Here is a 14,095-nt window from a genome sequence, read left to right on the forward strand (position 1 = left end):
CTGGGCTTCATTTCAGACTGCACTTGAGGCATGTTGCTGCTTTCAGTTGAGTGTTGACATTATTCATCTTGACCCTTATCTTAGTCAAAAGTGGAACAGCGTAGGCTAGACTTTGCAGACATCTGAGGTTACAGGGACTATATAAACCAACCTCAGTCATTGCACGTTTGCTCCGACATCTCAGTGTGACTGTGAACATATAACCTATAAGAAATAACTCATGTAGAGGGGGGGGTCTTGCTCTGTTTTTATAAAGGAAGTCTTCACCACAGTGCTTTTGCACAAACTGTTCTCTTAAATCTTCTCTGGTCACACTCTTGCAAGTCAAATTTTGCAGCGCATATGCTCACACACAAAGTCTTTTCAAGCAGAAATCTATTCTGCTTCATTTTACATTTAACTTAAGTCTAAGTGATTTAACTACTAAACACATAACTTTTAAAACAAACCACAAAGCTTTCACTCTATTTCTAGGTAAAATAGGTAGTAGGGATGTTTCATATCATTGGGGCAAGAATAAAAGCTACCTTAGGCTACAGAGTGTATTCTACTATTAGGTTCCTAAATTTGATTTCATTGTGCAAAATATAATAAAAAAAAATTTCAGGAAGTCAAAATTTACAATGAAGACATATCAAAATGTAATATAAATAAAAACACAACAAACTCAAAGTGAACTCACATACAGAACAAATAAATGCTGATGAGCCTTAAGTCAGCAGCAGCAGATTTCAACTGTTGGTGCTGAGCTATTTCATATATGTGTACACTAAAACATGTCCCATGTCTGTCTTTTGTTACCTTTCATATGATAGTAGTCAGTATGGCATATCTGTCATATCATAACTATACAAAAGATTCATGTCGTCTAGCCATTAAAACAGGAAACCTGTGCTACCGGCATGCACGATGCATGACAAAAGGTGTGAGCTGGTGGTAAACTGGCTTCGAATTGTGGTTGACATCATGGGAGGGAAATGTGTGGTCTCTATGACACAATTGCCAAGAAAGCAGCAATGTGCACTTATGTGGTAATCAATTGTATACCTATTTCTAACCAGATGCTAAAGAACTTTATTATCAATATGAATGTCACGGTTCCATGACGCTGGTTACTACAAATCCCAGATGTGAAAGCGCTGGTCCGCACCGGTGGAGAAAATCTGAGAATTGTCAGGGTTTAAGGCCAAGTGAAGGACTCGATCAGAGTGACCTGGTTAAAAAAAGAAAAAGAAAAAAAATTATTATTTAAAAGAACTGAAAATCAGTTCTTGTTGTTGCTATAAGTAGTAAGAAAATGCCACATTAACAGGGAATTAATATTGAATTGTACTACCTTGATTATAATGCCTTTTTACATTTTTATGTTTTTTGATGGAATCACACATCAAAAACCAGGATTAGAAAGAAAAGTTGACAGACATCTTGGATTCAGGAGATAATGAAATAAAAGCAACGTGAAGTTAAATGGAAAAAATAGATAATACCAAAAACTAAACAATATAAGCACTCTGTTCCAAACCTCACTTCGCACATATTTGTCTGTGATTCAAACAAGCATCTCATTCAGTAACAACTTCTCCTTGTTTGCCAGTACAACTGAGTCAATCAGAGCCTTATTGGCAAAAATGAGAAGGGGGACTTTATGACTGTGGTTAACCAAGAAAATGGTGACTAAAAATCTGCCTACAGAATAACGGCCTGCATTGGTGCAACTCAATGGGAGCTACACTATTTTGTTTTTGTTTGTTTTTTTCCATTATGAAAACAAGTCAATTTCCCTATCTTATCATAACCAGTATTCCTATGGGAATAGGACTTTACCACAAGGGTTGATATCAGTAATTACACTTCTGAAAAATAGCGCAGAATGACCGTCAAGTTTTCATTTAAAATATAAAAGTACAAAAAAACTTAAATTAAAAAAAGTAAATTTTGAAAATTACTTGATCATTTTTTTTATTAAGTAAAATTATTCAATATTACATATTAGTGGGTTTTCAGTAAAAGTGTCTTTTGCATTCAATGCTTGGTTTGAGCCCCCCTGACCAGAAAAAACAGGAATTTAGCATTTCTGTTAGCGGTTTATTTCTCATTTTTTCCCCCCTTAAGCCGTAAGTATTGGTTTTCTAACACCAGCTCACAATACTACAGGACAGTGAGACAGCTCATATTAAAACTAGCAACCTTAGTTTCATATTCACTAGAGGGAAGCCCAGAACACGAATCACTCAGCACACGATGGCCATTAAAGACATTAGTGGTAGGTGACAGAGCTGCTGCACTGACAACAACTGCTTCTGTGAGAATATTACTCACTGTGTTATTGACGCAACAACATTTGTTCCTATGAGTGTGTTGTCAATGTGTTGAGACTAAGTTGAGATAGTATCAGACAGCAGTGCTGATACAATTTAACGTTGCATTAAACAGAATTATTTACTTTATTAATAAAAAGGTTATAGTAATGTAGAACAGCCTTGTGTGTTTTTTGGTTTTCTAACCTGTGAACTGGTAAATGGGGCTGAGAGAGTGAAACTCCCACACCCAAGATGTGACTTTGTGATGAGGTAGGCCATGACCTGTAACCAGATATCTCTTCTTTTCAGCCCATTGTAGAGAACAGATCTGCAAATGAGGGTAAATAGTAATAGTTTATCCAGCATTTTTAAATACAGCAAAACAAAAATATCCACAATACTGTAATTCTCAAGCACCTGTGAATTTGTTTGCACAGAAGTAACACAAGATGCTGATTGTGTGTCCCAGATTCTCAGCTCACCATCTTTCCATCCCCCTCCTGTAGCAATAATGTTTCCCTGCCATGGGCACCACCCCATTGCCTAACAAAATAACACACACAAAGGTGGATACATTAACAGCATTTTTAAATCTCTGTTTACTAACCCAAAATCCTTACACATTAAAACCATTAGCCTCTTATTCACATTTAACTGCTTTGACGTCTGCTCAAACTCTGTAACTCTGGCTGTGTCAGCCTTTAAAAATGCCAAACAGTTTACTTTTAGCCTCCAAATCCAAGTACACAGACCTTCACAGCACTGGGCTGCTTCACTGTCATTATTGGCTGACTTGACATTTTTTTTCCCATGATGTCATCATCCCAGATATGGAGAAGGCCTTCTGTGGAGCCGCTGGCCAGCCATTTGCCTCCTGGTGACCACTGCAGACTGCAGACCCCCTCCCTCTGGGTGGTTGCACCTACCAGAGGTGTGAAAGCCCGTGGGTCAAGGTGACAGATATGTCCAAGAACAGATCCACTGTCAGAAAAAACACTGCTTTTATGGACACTTTTATTGATTAAGTGTCTCCTACCCTGTCCGTGACTAATTCATCTACATTTCTTCTATTAAAGAGATAAAGCTGTATGCCTTTAGCTCTTATCCTAAGCCTATCTATCCTATTTATTGATTCATTTATTTAGCATAATTTCCAAATTGGTCAATCTTTTCCATTTCATTATTAAGCAGCACCTTCTTTAAATACCAGAACAAACCAAATGGGTACCTGCTAAGTAACTGCTGTTTCCAAGAAAGCGCTCTCACCACAGCCAGGTGTGACAGCAGAAACCTCATGTTCTGCTTGTGTTCGACATCCCACAACTAAAGAGTCAAAGAGAGACAAAGACACCACAAACAGTCATCCTGCTGATTCAGTAAATATGACACTTCCCTTCTCACAGAGCCCCCCATACCACATTTGGTTTGAATAAGTTTCCAACCTCTACGAGCTCATTTACCTGTATCTCCCCTCGTCTAGTCGCGATACTGAGGGCTCTTCCATCTGTGCTCCAGCACAGAGACGAGACCGACTGACGATATCGGCATCCTGATTGTGGACTCAGGTCCAGATGTCCAACCAGACCACGAGTTTCTGAATTCCAAATGTAAACTGAAGAGCCGAGTCCTAATGCAACCATGCCACTACAGCTGCAGTCGAGAAGGTTAGTGTCTGAAATGACAAAGTTGCAAAAACAAAGGACTACAGAGGACTATATCGTAGGCATAAATTATTGATGAACAGGATGAGCCTTAATTATAAACATTTTTTTTTTTTTGTTAAATCTGTTATATCCACCAAAGTGTTTTCAGTAAGTATTTTTCAGAAAAAAAAACCAAGTAGCAGATGTTCCAGGTTGTATTTTTGTTGCCCATATGGCTATGCTATTTAAAATAATGAAATTTCACCAGCACACCCCAACACAACCACCATCATTCATCAAACATGATGGAAATGTTATAGCACGTAGATGTACAACTTCTTAATGGCCCAATACTGATAGAAGAAGACGTGTCACCTGATCCTAATCCAGAACAGCATGCTTATCAGTTTTAAATGCAAATAAGCCCACAAATAAGCACCAACCAACAGTGGTGAAGTAAAGGCCCAGCAGAGCATCTCAAGGGAGGAAGCACCACCTTTAATCATGTCCATGCATTCTAGACTTCAGGCAGAATTAATGCAATGCAAAGGATTATTAGTTTGTTCAATTACTTCTGACCCTTTAAAAATTAGATTATTTATAACAGTGACTATAATTCCTAAACAGCTAATGCAAAGCATTATTAACCCCAATGAATTTAAGCTGAAAACTACATTTCAGCCACATTTGGATTGTTTTACAGTCTACTGTGGTGTCTGTGAAGGTTCTCAGTCACCCAGGTCATTGTAGTCTAAGGAGCTTGGAAAGAAACATCTACTGTGGTGGTGTACAGAAGCAAAAAAACAGTATTTGTAAAAGTCATTTAGGGCTTCATTTTCTCTTACAGTAATCATTCAGCAGTGATGGTGCACCCAACTTAACCACTGACTTCCCGTGCAGGCTCAGAGTGGCTTTGTTCAGAGTGGCAAATGGCTGAAGATCATATTTTCTTTCATCATAACCTTCAATGATAAAAATATAATTTAAAAGATATTGTTACAAAACATACATTGTACATCTGCTGTTAATCCATTAATTTTCAAACACTTTCTTTGTTGTGTCGTGTTTTTGACATGAATCAATAGTTGCAGCAAGCATCCACATTGATGTGCATTAAGCACTCGTTGCATTAAACTAGAACGTGTTGAAACTAGTGATGACTGCTACTGCTAAAGTGCCTAAATGTGAATAAAGTGTCAAGAGAATTTAACACGTGATTTCTTTCAAACTTTTCTTCCTTATTGCTATTCCAGATGTTATCTTTGTTGTCTTTGTACGCTACCAAATTTCTCCAGACTTCAAAAACTGGTGTGCAGTCTGATAAAGTAAACCTATAATTACATCATCCAGCATTCAAAAAACAAAGCGGAAAAAAAACTGCAGCGTGATCAAAGTATGTATTTGGGTTCCCCAGTATGACATCATGTAGTATCAGTCCAGAGATCATTCACACAATCATTCATACACAGCAAAATCTCCAGTGTTAAATTAACACTGGAGATTTTGCTGTGTAGAAACATGATCTACCTGAGCGATTGAGATTTTCAGGTTCTTGAACTGCAGGTCTCCATACCCATCGCTGTAAAACAAAACCAAAAAAGGGAAAAGAATTATTACTATTCAGGTTTCAAAAATATCTAAAATTAGCATATCATTGAAAGTTAGCATTAGCAATATATGCAGATTTACTTTTTTATATGCTTTATACATCGATCTGTTGCAGGGCCATAACACAAGACAAGAAAAAGTATTCACAGTTAAAATCAATTCAGAATAACCAATCACCCACTGCATGTCTTTGGACTTCACAGAGAAAGGCCCCAGACTCTACATAAACCCAGGACCTTCATCCTGTGAGGCAGATGAGCTAGCCACCACACCACCATCTCTGATAGGATAATAACATTTTATTATTCTTATATCAAACTGATTGTGTTCTTTTATTTTATTTCACTTCGAGCAACTTTTGGAAACCACACACATACAAAACTCTCTGACTTTTTTCACTTTTAAATGAAAACTTCTATGTTCGTGTATGAGACGATGACTTGCAGAAGTCAGTTTAGCATCCCCCTCAAACTACTGCATCACAACCACACACAGACACAAACGAGGAAGTGCAGCTTCCTTAAACAAACCTCTTGTGGGGCATTTTCTGCAGCAGGCCGTGTCTTTGCAGCGATCGTGCACTCTGTGTTCACCAACTTAACAGACTCAGAGTGAGACGAGCCTCCCACCAGTGCTGCCTCTGGTGAAATCAAATGACATCATAGAAAACGTCCAACAGCTCTCAGGTAAAAATGTACTGTGTCAGTATGATGATACACCTGGTGAAGATTAAAAAGAATGAATGTTGTTTCTAGATATGGGCCTAGGGGAGTGCATGCCCGTGCATTTTAAAATCAGCAGTGTCATATAAGAACAGTGTTACCCAGCTGAATCATAAATATGCTGTTCAAGTGCAACACCAACAGCTTGGGTACAGTCCCCAGTGGTGACTAGGGTCTTCATGTGGCAGGATAAAGTTGGTTGGAGTTTTTTAAACCAAAATATTTATCCAAATTACACAAACATTGTTGCATTTTTATGACATACACATTATGCTTTAAATCCTGAATCAGTCGTTTTTCCCCTCTTCTAAAAATCAGTCGTTTAAAACCTGACTTCGGGTAATTTTTGAGTTTAATCACACTTTTAATGACCTAACTTATGTGAATATGCCTGGCATCAGTATTGCATTATTATTGAACTTCTGTGTGTTGTTTAATACCTTGGATTTTTCCTGGTAGGACTCCCTGTCCCGGTTCATGCTTTCTCGGTGGAGAATCGAGCTCCAGCCTCTGACAGATGGTATCAAACTCGAAGCTTGGCTCACACTGCCGCCCAGGGGCCAGTGGGGTACTTGCAACAGGGCTTTCTCTGCAGCGCCTCTGGATGATCCGCCTCCTGAAGCATTTGTATGTGACTTCATGGGCCTCGTATTGTCCCTGAGCAGACAAATAACAATTGTTTTTTTTAATACCATCTCAAAATAAGGTTATTTAAAATGTACTAAACAGTAACTTTATATCATTAGAAACTAATCTATTAAGAGCCTAACTTCCTCTTAATTTTTTGAAACCTTTCATAGCAGATGAAGATTCTGTAGTTATTTAAATGCTTTACAGTGATTACTGAGGAAACCACTGTAAAGTTTGGTTAAGTGTTTGCTGAGGTTCCTCTAGTGCTAATAATCTGCACTGAGCATTCAGGCATGTTTATTATTGTTATGATTATGATGATGATGATGATGATGATATTATTATTATTATTATTAATAATAATAATAATAATAATAATAATAATAATAATAATAATAATAAGTTCCCGATTTCTGTTTTTAATGTTTTCCAACATTAAAAACAAGTGATATAGACATCAGTCTCAATATTAATTCCGTCTTATGCTTTTTATATTGAACACACCTAACAAAACTAAAACATAAGGCATTGTTTGTTTTGTTTTGTTTTGTTTTTAAAAAAAATATTTTCAGCTGACCCTGTAGTCGGCCTATATAGGATTCTGTAGTGTAGCTGAAAGTCGAGTATTTACATGTAAAGTTCACTTATTATTAGTTTTATTTTGCTGCTGAGTTTCCGGTATAGTCGCTTTCACCGTTTCTCCGTCCAGCTTAACGCGACTATTTCCTCTGATCCGCCCCAGAACTTCTGGAAGGAGAGCCCCAGTTCAAGCTACGGTTTGCTCTTTCCCCTCCAAGATGGAGGCTTTGGGAGGTTATCCTACCAGGTCCTCCAACCCAAAAGCGAAAAAGTTAACTGTGCTGTTGAGCATGACGGTGGGTGTGGGGTGTTTATTTCTTCTGCAGACCCAGCTGGTGAAACCCAGAAAACCGAAGGATTTTTATTCTTTCGAGGTGAAGGACGCGAAGGGCAGGACGATTTCTCTGGAGAAGTACCGAGGAAAAGTATGTCCACATCATCAGCCGTCGTTTCAGACTGAGAATAAACCCGTTTAACTGTTTAACTTTCCCCGTGTCAGTTTAGACTTGATTTATTTGCAGAGTGCGTATTTTTAAGAGCTTTTTAAAATAACTGTGCACTGCTCCTAATCCCCTCTTTTGCAGGCGTCCTTAGTTGTAAACGTGGCGAGTTACTGCCAGCAGACGGAGGCGAACTACAAGTCTCTACAGGAGCTCCACCGAGAGCTGGGCACCTCTCACTTCAACGTCCTGGCCTTTCCCTGCGGACAGTTCGGGGATACGGAGACCGGAACCAGCCGGGACATCGAGGCTTTCGCCAAGTCAGCCTACGGTGTTACCTTTCCTTTCTTCAGCAAGATCAAAATAATGGGATCAGAGGCTGACCCTGCTTTCAAATTCCTCACAGGTTGGGAGAAAGACTTTTAACGAATATCATGACTGTGGGATCACTGAGTGAGATCACAGAAACGCTGATTACATATTTATACCTGCTCCAAGTGCAGGATGTATTTAATGATGGAAGGAAGTCAAATTTGGAGCTGTCGCCAAACCTCAAATACTTAACAATTGGTCTCACCTGTATTCCAGGTACAACTGTTGATAGTCTAAAACCAAACAAGATTAGGCAAAGCCTACTTTTACTTCATCTGAGAGGAAAATAATCTGTTACTGTTGTAAAATGTGGAGCTGAACGTAAAGTTTTGTATTTTTCAATCACCCCAGGGTAATTTAATGAGTTTTTATGAACATGATGCACCTGAAAGAAGACCTGCAGAACAAGTCTATGAACTCCAGAGGTAACTGGAATATAAAGTATGGTTCTGATCTATTCTGTGATTACAAGACTTGATGGTATAAAATTTAATCAATTCAGTGTCATATCTGCTAAGTAGCAACTTCATTTATGTTTGTAAAGCAGCAGAACTGACATTCTGCTCCATGCATTAGAATCTGGTTTTATTAATTAGCTGTATTTTTACAGTTACAGTTAATATTATTAATATACAGTAACACAACAGTCGTGGTGAGCTATAATGATTAGCAGTAGCCAAGGGGAATTTATCATTTGAATTAATGCTATTACAGCATATGAACATAAGTATGCACATTTGAGTTTTTTAGTATTAGGTTTTCACTTGATTTTCAGTTACAACACATACATTTTTCACTGCACTATCAAATTATATAATATTGAAATGATACTATAGGCTTGTGTAGGTATTTTCTTTTATTCTTATTTTATTTATTTAATATAATTTTTTTTATGCATGTATTATTTTGATTTGATAGTGTCCACTTCTGTTAGGAAGTAACTTTTTCTGTCGTCGTGGTACTCTGCTATTAAGTTATTAAATTAAGGCATTTGGTATTTTAGCATCCTGTAATCTACCTAACTGTCAGTGTTTTTAAGCATATTTTAGACCCTGATGTGTCTGTCTCTGTTTTATCCTGGTTTTACCTTTGAGGAACATTTTTTTGTCTTCAGTGTGTAATAGTTTGTTTCACTATATGGAAACTGAATTACTTGTTGCTGCCCATCTTGGGCAAACAACTTTAAAGATTGCTTAAAAATAAGATAAATTAAAAAGAAAGAAATGTAGCATTAACGACTGTTCTGCGACATCTTGTTTGTTTTTCAGATTCTGTGAAGAAAATTCCAAAGTGGAACTTCTGGAAGTTTCTGGTGAACCCAGAAGGGAAGGTGGTTCGATTCTGGCGAACAGACGAGCCCATGGAAAGCATCAGAGAAGAGGTCACAGCGATGGTGCGGGAAATCATCCTAAAGAAACGAGTGGAGCTATGATGGCCCCTAGTGATCGGTACTGGACATAGCACTGCTTTATGTCTGTGTTTCCTGAGCTGTGGCAGCCAGGAAGGACTGAACTGTTGACAGCGAGTGTTGCTTGGAGAGGGTTGTCATTCCAGAAAGATGCAAGATGAAAATATCAGGCAATCACCGTGATGCAATGCAAGTCAGAGTGTGTGTGCGTGTGTGTAAATGAGTGTATGTGGGGGTGTTTATCCTGTGGTCAGTGATGAGCATTTCTTAAAATGACCACTGCTGCAGCTGCAGTGGTTATTTAGCTTTTCAGTTGTTGGCATTTTGAAATGTTCAGCTTTCCTTCTTTTCATCTCTCCAGTGTTTACATTAAAATCTTTTTTAAGAGGAAGCAAATTAATTGAGCCTGATTTGACTGATTTGAGCCCAGCAAACTGTGCAGCATCTATCAAACAATAAAAAGCTCTCATAAGTATTTGTTTTAACTAATGACTTTAAGATTTTTCATTTAGATGTCCTGTGTTGTGGGTATTAAGCGTCTTTCTTAACTGAATAATTAAATCACATTACAAATTACCTGCTAATGTTAATGCATTGATATTAAGGCCATCTCCTTAAATATGGTGCTGTAGTTGATTTTTCTGAATATTTATGGCTATGAGAAAATAATATAAAATAGACAATAGAATCAATGAATCGCATCTTAGTACTGATTGCAGTGAAGGGTGACTACAGACATCACTGTTGGTGTGGATTAAATGGACAGTTGGAGGGCAGCAGCAGGTGAGCTGGCACAGGAAGAAACTACCAGCTAACAAGACACTGCCTTCCAGCCACCCACAATTCAACTTCACCTTCTGTCCTTATAATAAAAAAAAAATGATATTTTCTTTGCAGAGTTTGCAAACATTTAAAAGTCATATTGAATGGCTTTTGAGCCATTAGTGTGACCCACAGTGAAATGTAACTGTTAAAGTAGCAGAGCAGTGTGAGCTGGCTGAAGAAACGTCAGCTAACATTACACTGCCACCCAACCAGTCACAACACATCTGTCCATGTAAATGCAAATGCGTGGATTTGACTGCTGTACCGACGTCCAGCTGCTCATTTATCAGTATGCAAAATGTAGAATTGTCTCCCAGCTTTACTCTCGGCTGACTTCTTATTATATACTATAATATAATAAGAAGCGGGTTACGTGGCAGTGTCGGCAAACATGTTTCAGGTGAGTTGACAGTAGCAGTGAGGAGTGCAGCTGACAGCTGTCAGTCAAATAGCACAGCCAGCAGCAGTACACTGCCGCACTGACACTGCAAGATCAGCAGAAAGAGGAAGGAGGCACCCAACAAATGAAGCGGGAACATTTCTGATTATTTTAATGCCAGTTTCACTTTAGTTCCCCCTCTTACCTTGAAGGGAAAGTGCCGCTTTCCTGTAAAATCTCGCAACATCCTCCTCCTGATCATAAAAACAAAAACACCACAAGCTCAGCTCATCATCACGTGAAACTAGTTTCTAACATCTTAGTCTGTGCTTTCAAAGAGTTATTCACCAAGGTGAGGACTATTTCAAGTATGCTGCAATTAATATAAGTGACTGTGTGTTTTGGGTTTTTGTTTGTTTTTTCTACACCACTATACGTAGCACATGCTGTGGTTAGAAGAACCCAAATAGGAAGAGTCCCTGTGTTTAGTGTTTGAGTTGCCTGGTAGCAGCAACAGCAACCGATCCTAAGTAACATATAACATGTCTTGACTGCTCTACTGAGGCTATTTTAATTGCCCGCAACTATGTTATAACTTACTTACCCATCTGCGTGAATCTTCACTCCAGCGTTTCAGGCGCATCTTCCATTTCCTTCATTTAAGCATGCCCCAGTCCCCACTATCTCAGTCCTCCCTATCTCAGCCCAAGTGAGGACACTGACCGGTCATGCCTGGTGCACCTGTTGTCTCCTCTCCTATATACTCTCACTGGGCGGACGCCGGAGCGGGAAGCAAAGTCCTCTGCTGTGCTATTGGCAGTTAGGTCCATTTCCCCCCTGTTTTTAATTAAGCGGCCTATAGACTCGCTCCTATTCAGGGATTCCCTTCGCGTCCTGGTTTCTAATGGAAACAAACAGACAAAGAAAGAAAAAGAAAAGAACAACGCGGTAATGTTATAAAGGTGGAGGTGGCTGCGTGTTATCAGTTGATGTCCTAACTTAGACAAGGACAAACTACTTCACCTTTATTTCTTTAGGGTGGTGTCAGTTTGCACACTTAATCACATGGTTTACAGATGCAGGCTTATATTCAGCTTGTTATGTCGCTGAAGAAAGCATAATTTTAAATATAAAGGCTAATGATGATTATCGGCTAGTTACATTAGGAAAGAGGTAGGATCGTGCAGATTGGCACCTTTAAAGCACACGAAAATTTATTGTAAGTAAATCATAAATTACAAATCCTGAAAACATGCCAAAACGAGAACTGAGACCGAATAGCCTTAAATATTTAGCATGTTAAGAAATACAATTATTATTATTTATATATTTATTTATTGCTAAATTGTAGGCCTAATAAGTTGTTTTAGATGTTTGGAAGTGAATTCAAACATCAGCAAATTTTGACAACACATACTAATAAACACTCCGCAAACTGCAGATTTTACTGATTGGATTTAATGCGTTGTCATAAACCTGTAAAAAGCTCCTCTGGTGGGCAATCAGTGGCCGTGTTTTGCGGGTAAAGGCCCTGTATCCGCGGGCCACACCGTTTAATGAGGAGCTGCTCTGGCGCTAAGTGGGCCGAACGGCGCGAGAGCACGCACGTTCTTGCCACCTGCCACTTCCATATGCGCTCGCACCTCGAGTGCGAGCCCGGGACAGTGCGCCAGGTGCTCCATCGGGCTGTCATAGAGTCCAAATGATAGACATAAAAGGTTAAGCTCTCAAGATAACCCACAGTAACCTTTAATTTATCATCACGCCCAACAGAAACAACAACAACAACAACAACAACAACAAACGGCTCAGTGTTTGTTATTTTTACTTTTAACCTGGAAAATTCACAAATCTGTGGCAGAGCAAACAAAATTACCACATAGCACTATAATCTAAATCCATCCAGTTCTCATTCATAAAATAAAAATGGTTAAACTAGTTTGTTTTTGTTTTTTTCATCAGTATAAAATGTATCAAATTTAAACAGCCGGCATTTTCATGTAATATTTTATTTAGCCAGTTCATTTAAGTTTTTTAAATGAGTTAAATGTGAATTAGCTTTCATTTGCCCAGAACCTTACACGTCTGTATCCCACCACAGGAACAATACGTATTTTTCCCGCTGGACTCCGTCGGGCTTGCAGCCTCTCTCCAGGTTTGAGTTTAGTCACCTTAGAAACGCATTGTGTCTGTATTTTCCTTTCTCCTCCCGCATTGTTCCCCGCAGTTTGGCGGTAGCTTAACAGGTCAAAAGTGTCACAGCCAGCTTATACAATGCTTTGCCCTGTGCCATGCTCTCACCAGCGGTGCTGATCAGATACAAAAGCATTTGTTTGCTGTAAAAGTGGCTCAAGGCCCGGCTGGATGTCGAGCTCAGCACACGTGCAGATGTTTTCTATAATAAAGTGGCTGAAATTTGACATTAAGCATCAGATTGTGGCCAAGGTTGGCCAGAATGTAACAAGGGAAGTAGGATGGTTTAACTAGATAATTATTATTGGGCTATCTGCATCTATTTAGAAGCAGCTGGACAGGTCAGATGTAAGAATCTGCCACACCTCACTCTCCTCATCATTAAGTTTCTTCTTGAAAGTTAAACACCACATTTCTTTTGCAATGACTAAATTGATTTAAAAAGTTTCTCTGTAATGCAAAGCCAGTATAAAGCTGGATTTAAAAAAAACATCAGTCAAGTGGTCTTTAAGTATAAATTTGCTATGAGTTATTTATCGGTTAAATGCACCTCAACTTCCCTTGGTGGTGTAACTTTCCATGGTCTTTAAATAAATAGTCAGGCCTGTGTTAATCAGTTCTCCATCTCGCTATCAGGTTTTTCTTATCTGCACTCGCTGTGTTAAATGCGGTGTTCATGACAGCAGGAGTGTCAGTACTGTAAACTGTCCCCAGTCAAGGGTCTGCACTGTTGCCTTCACTGCTGTAAAACAAACAGGCCCTGGTTGTGGAAGTTTAGACAGGTGCCTGACCTGAGATTGTCCAAATGTCTTGTGTACCAGCCAGGTTCTTACAGCTAAAGATTTCAACAGTGAGGTGGAAGAAAGATTTTCAAAGGTAACATCCTCTTTAGATAAGTTAATCTCTTCTTCTTGGTTTAATTTCCTTTTTGTTTTGTTTTTGCCTGGTTTATGGTGGTTTGGGTTTGTTTTTTGTGTGTTAAATCCGATTTTCTGT

General features: G+C 38.8%; 2 protein-coding genes across 2 annotated transcripts; one reads left to right on the top strand and one right to left on the bottom strand.

Annotated features, from left to right (window-relative positions):
- Nucleotides 1-476: 476 nt before the first annotated feature.
- LOC146562864 (cell division cycle protein 20 homolog B-like) lies at nt 477-11,617 on the bottom strand. Its single transcript, XM_085295088.1, has 12 exons — nt 11,511-11,617; nt 11,112-11,160; nt 6,714-6,930; nt 6,082-6,191; nt 5,471-5,522; nt 4,789-4,905; nt 3,761-3,972; nt 3,529-3,623; nt 3,053-3,281; nt 2,718-2,843; nt 2,505-2,628; nt 477-1,213 (listed from the first exon to the last, which is right to left on the bottom strand). Exons 2-12 carry the CDS (start codon nt 11,151-11,153, stop codon nt 1,116-1,118), a joined length of 1,422 nt encoding a protein of 473 aa, XP_085151214.1. The 5' UTR covers nt 11,154-11,160; nt 11,511-11,617; the 3' UTR covers nt 477-1,115.
- gpx8 (glutathione peroxidase 8 (putative)) lies at nt 7,561-10,187 on the top strand. The gene is made up of 3 exons (XM_085295093.1): nt 7,561-7,907; nt 8,067-8,328; nt 9,563-10,187. The coding sequence occupies exons 1-3, from the start codon at nt 7,701-7,703 to the stop codon at nt 9,724-9,726; spliced, it is 633 nt and encodes a 210-aa protein (XP_085151219.1). The 5' UTR covers nt 7,561-7,700; the 3' UTR covers nt 9,727-10,187.
- Nucleotides 11,618-14,095: the final 2,478 nt, after the last annotated feature.

Source organism: Mchenga conophoros, linkage group LG12 (assembly GCF_057382185.1).
Source record: "Mchenga conophoros isolate Kocher_MC1m ecotype Shallow Benthic linkage group LG12, M_conophoros_male_GT1.1, whole genome shotgun sequence".
In the NCBI taxonomy this organism is placed as follows: Eukaryota; Metazoa; Chordata; class Actinopteri; order Cichliformes; family Cichlidae; genus Mchenga; species Mchenga conophoros.

What these genes read in the sequence shown, in the direction of transcription:
- gpx8 (XM_085295093.1), top strand. Translation starts at nt 7,701, where the DNA reads ATGGAGGCTTTGGGAGGTTATCCTACCAGGTCCTCCAACCCAAAAGCG. An exon ending in TGGAGAAGTACCGAGGAAAA is followed by an intron (nt 7,908 to 8,066) that starts GTATGTCCACAT and finishes CCTCTTTTGCAG; the next exon opens with GCGTCCTTAGTTGTAAACGT. An exon ending in TGCTTTCAAATTCCTCACAG is followed by an intron (nt 8,329 to 9,562) that starts GTTGGGAGAAAG and finishes TTTGTTTTTCAG; the next exon opens with ATTCTGTGAAGAAAATTCCA.
- LOC146562864 (XM_085295088.1), bottom strand. Translation starts at nt 11,153, where the DNA reads ATGTTGCGAGATTTTACAGGAAAGCGGCACTTTCCCTTCAAG. An exon ending in TGAAAATCTCAATCGCTCAG is followed by an intron (nt 4,906 to 5,470) that starts GTAGATCATGTT and finishes TTATCATTGAAG; the next exon opens with GTTATGATGAAAGAAAATAT. An exon ending in CTGTGCAAACAAATTCACAG is followed by an intron (nt 2,629 to 2,717) that starts GTGCTTGAGAAT and finishes CCTCATTTGCAG; the next exon opens with ATCTGTTCTCTACAATGGGC.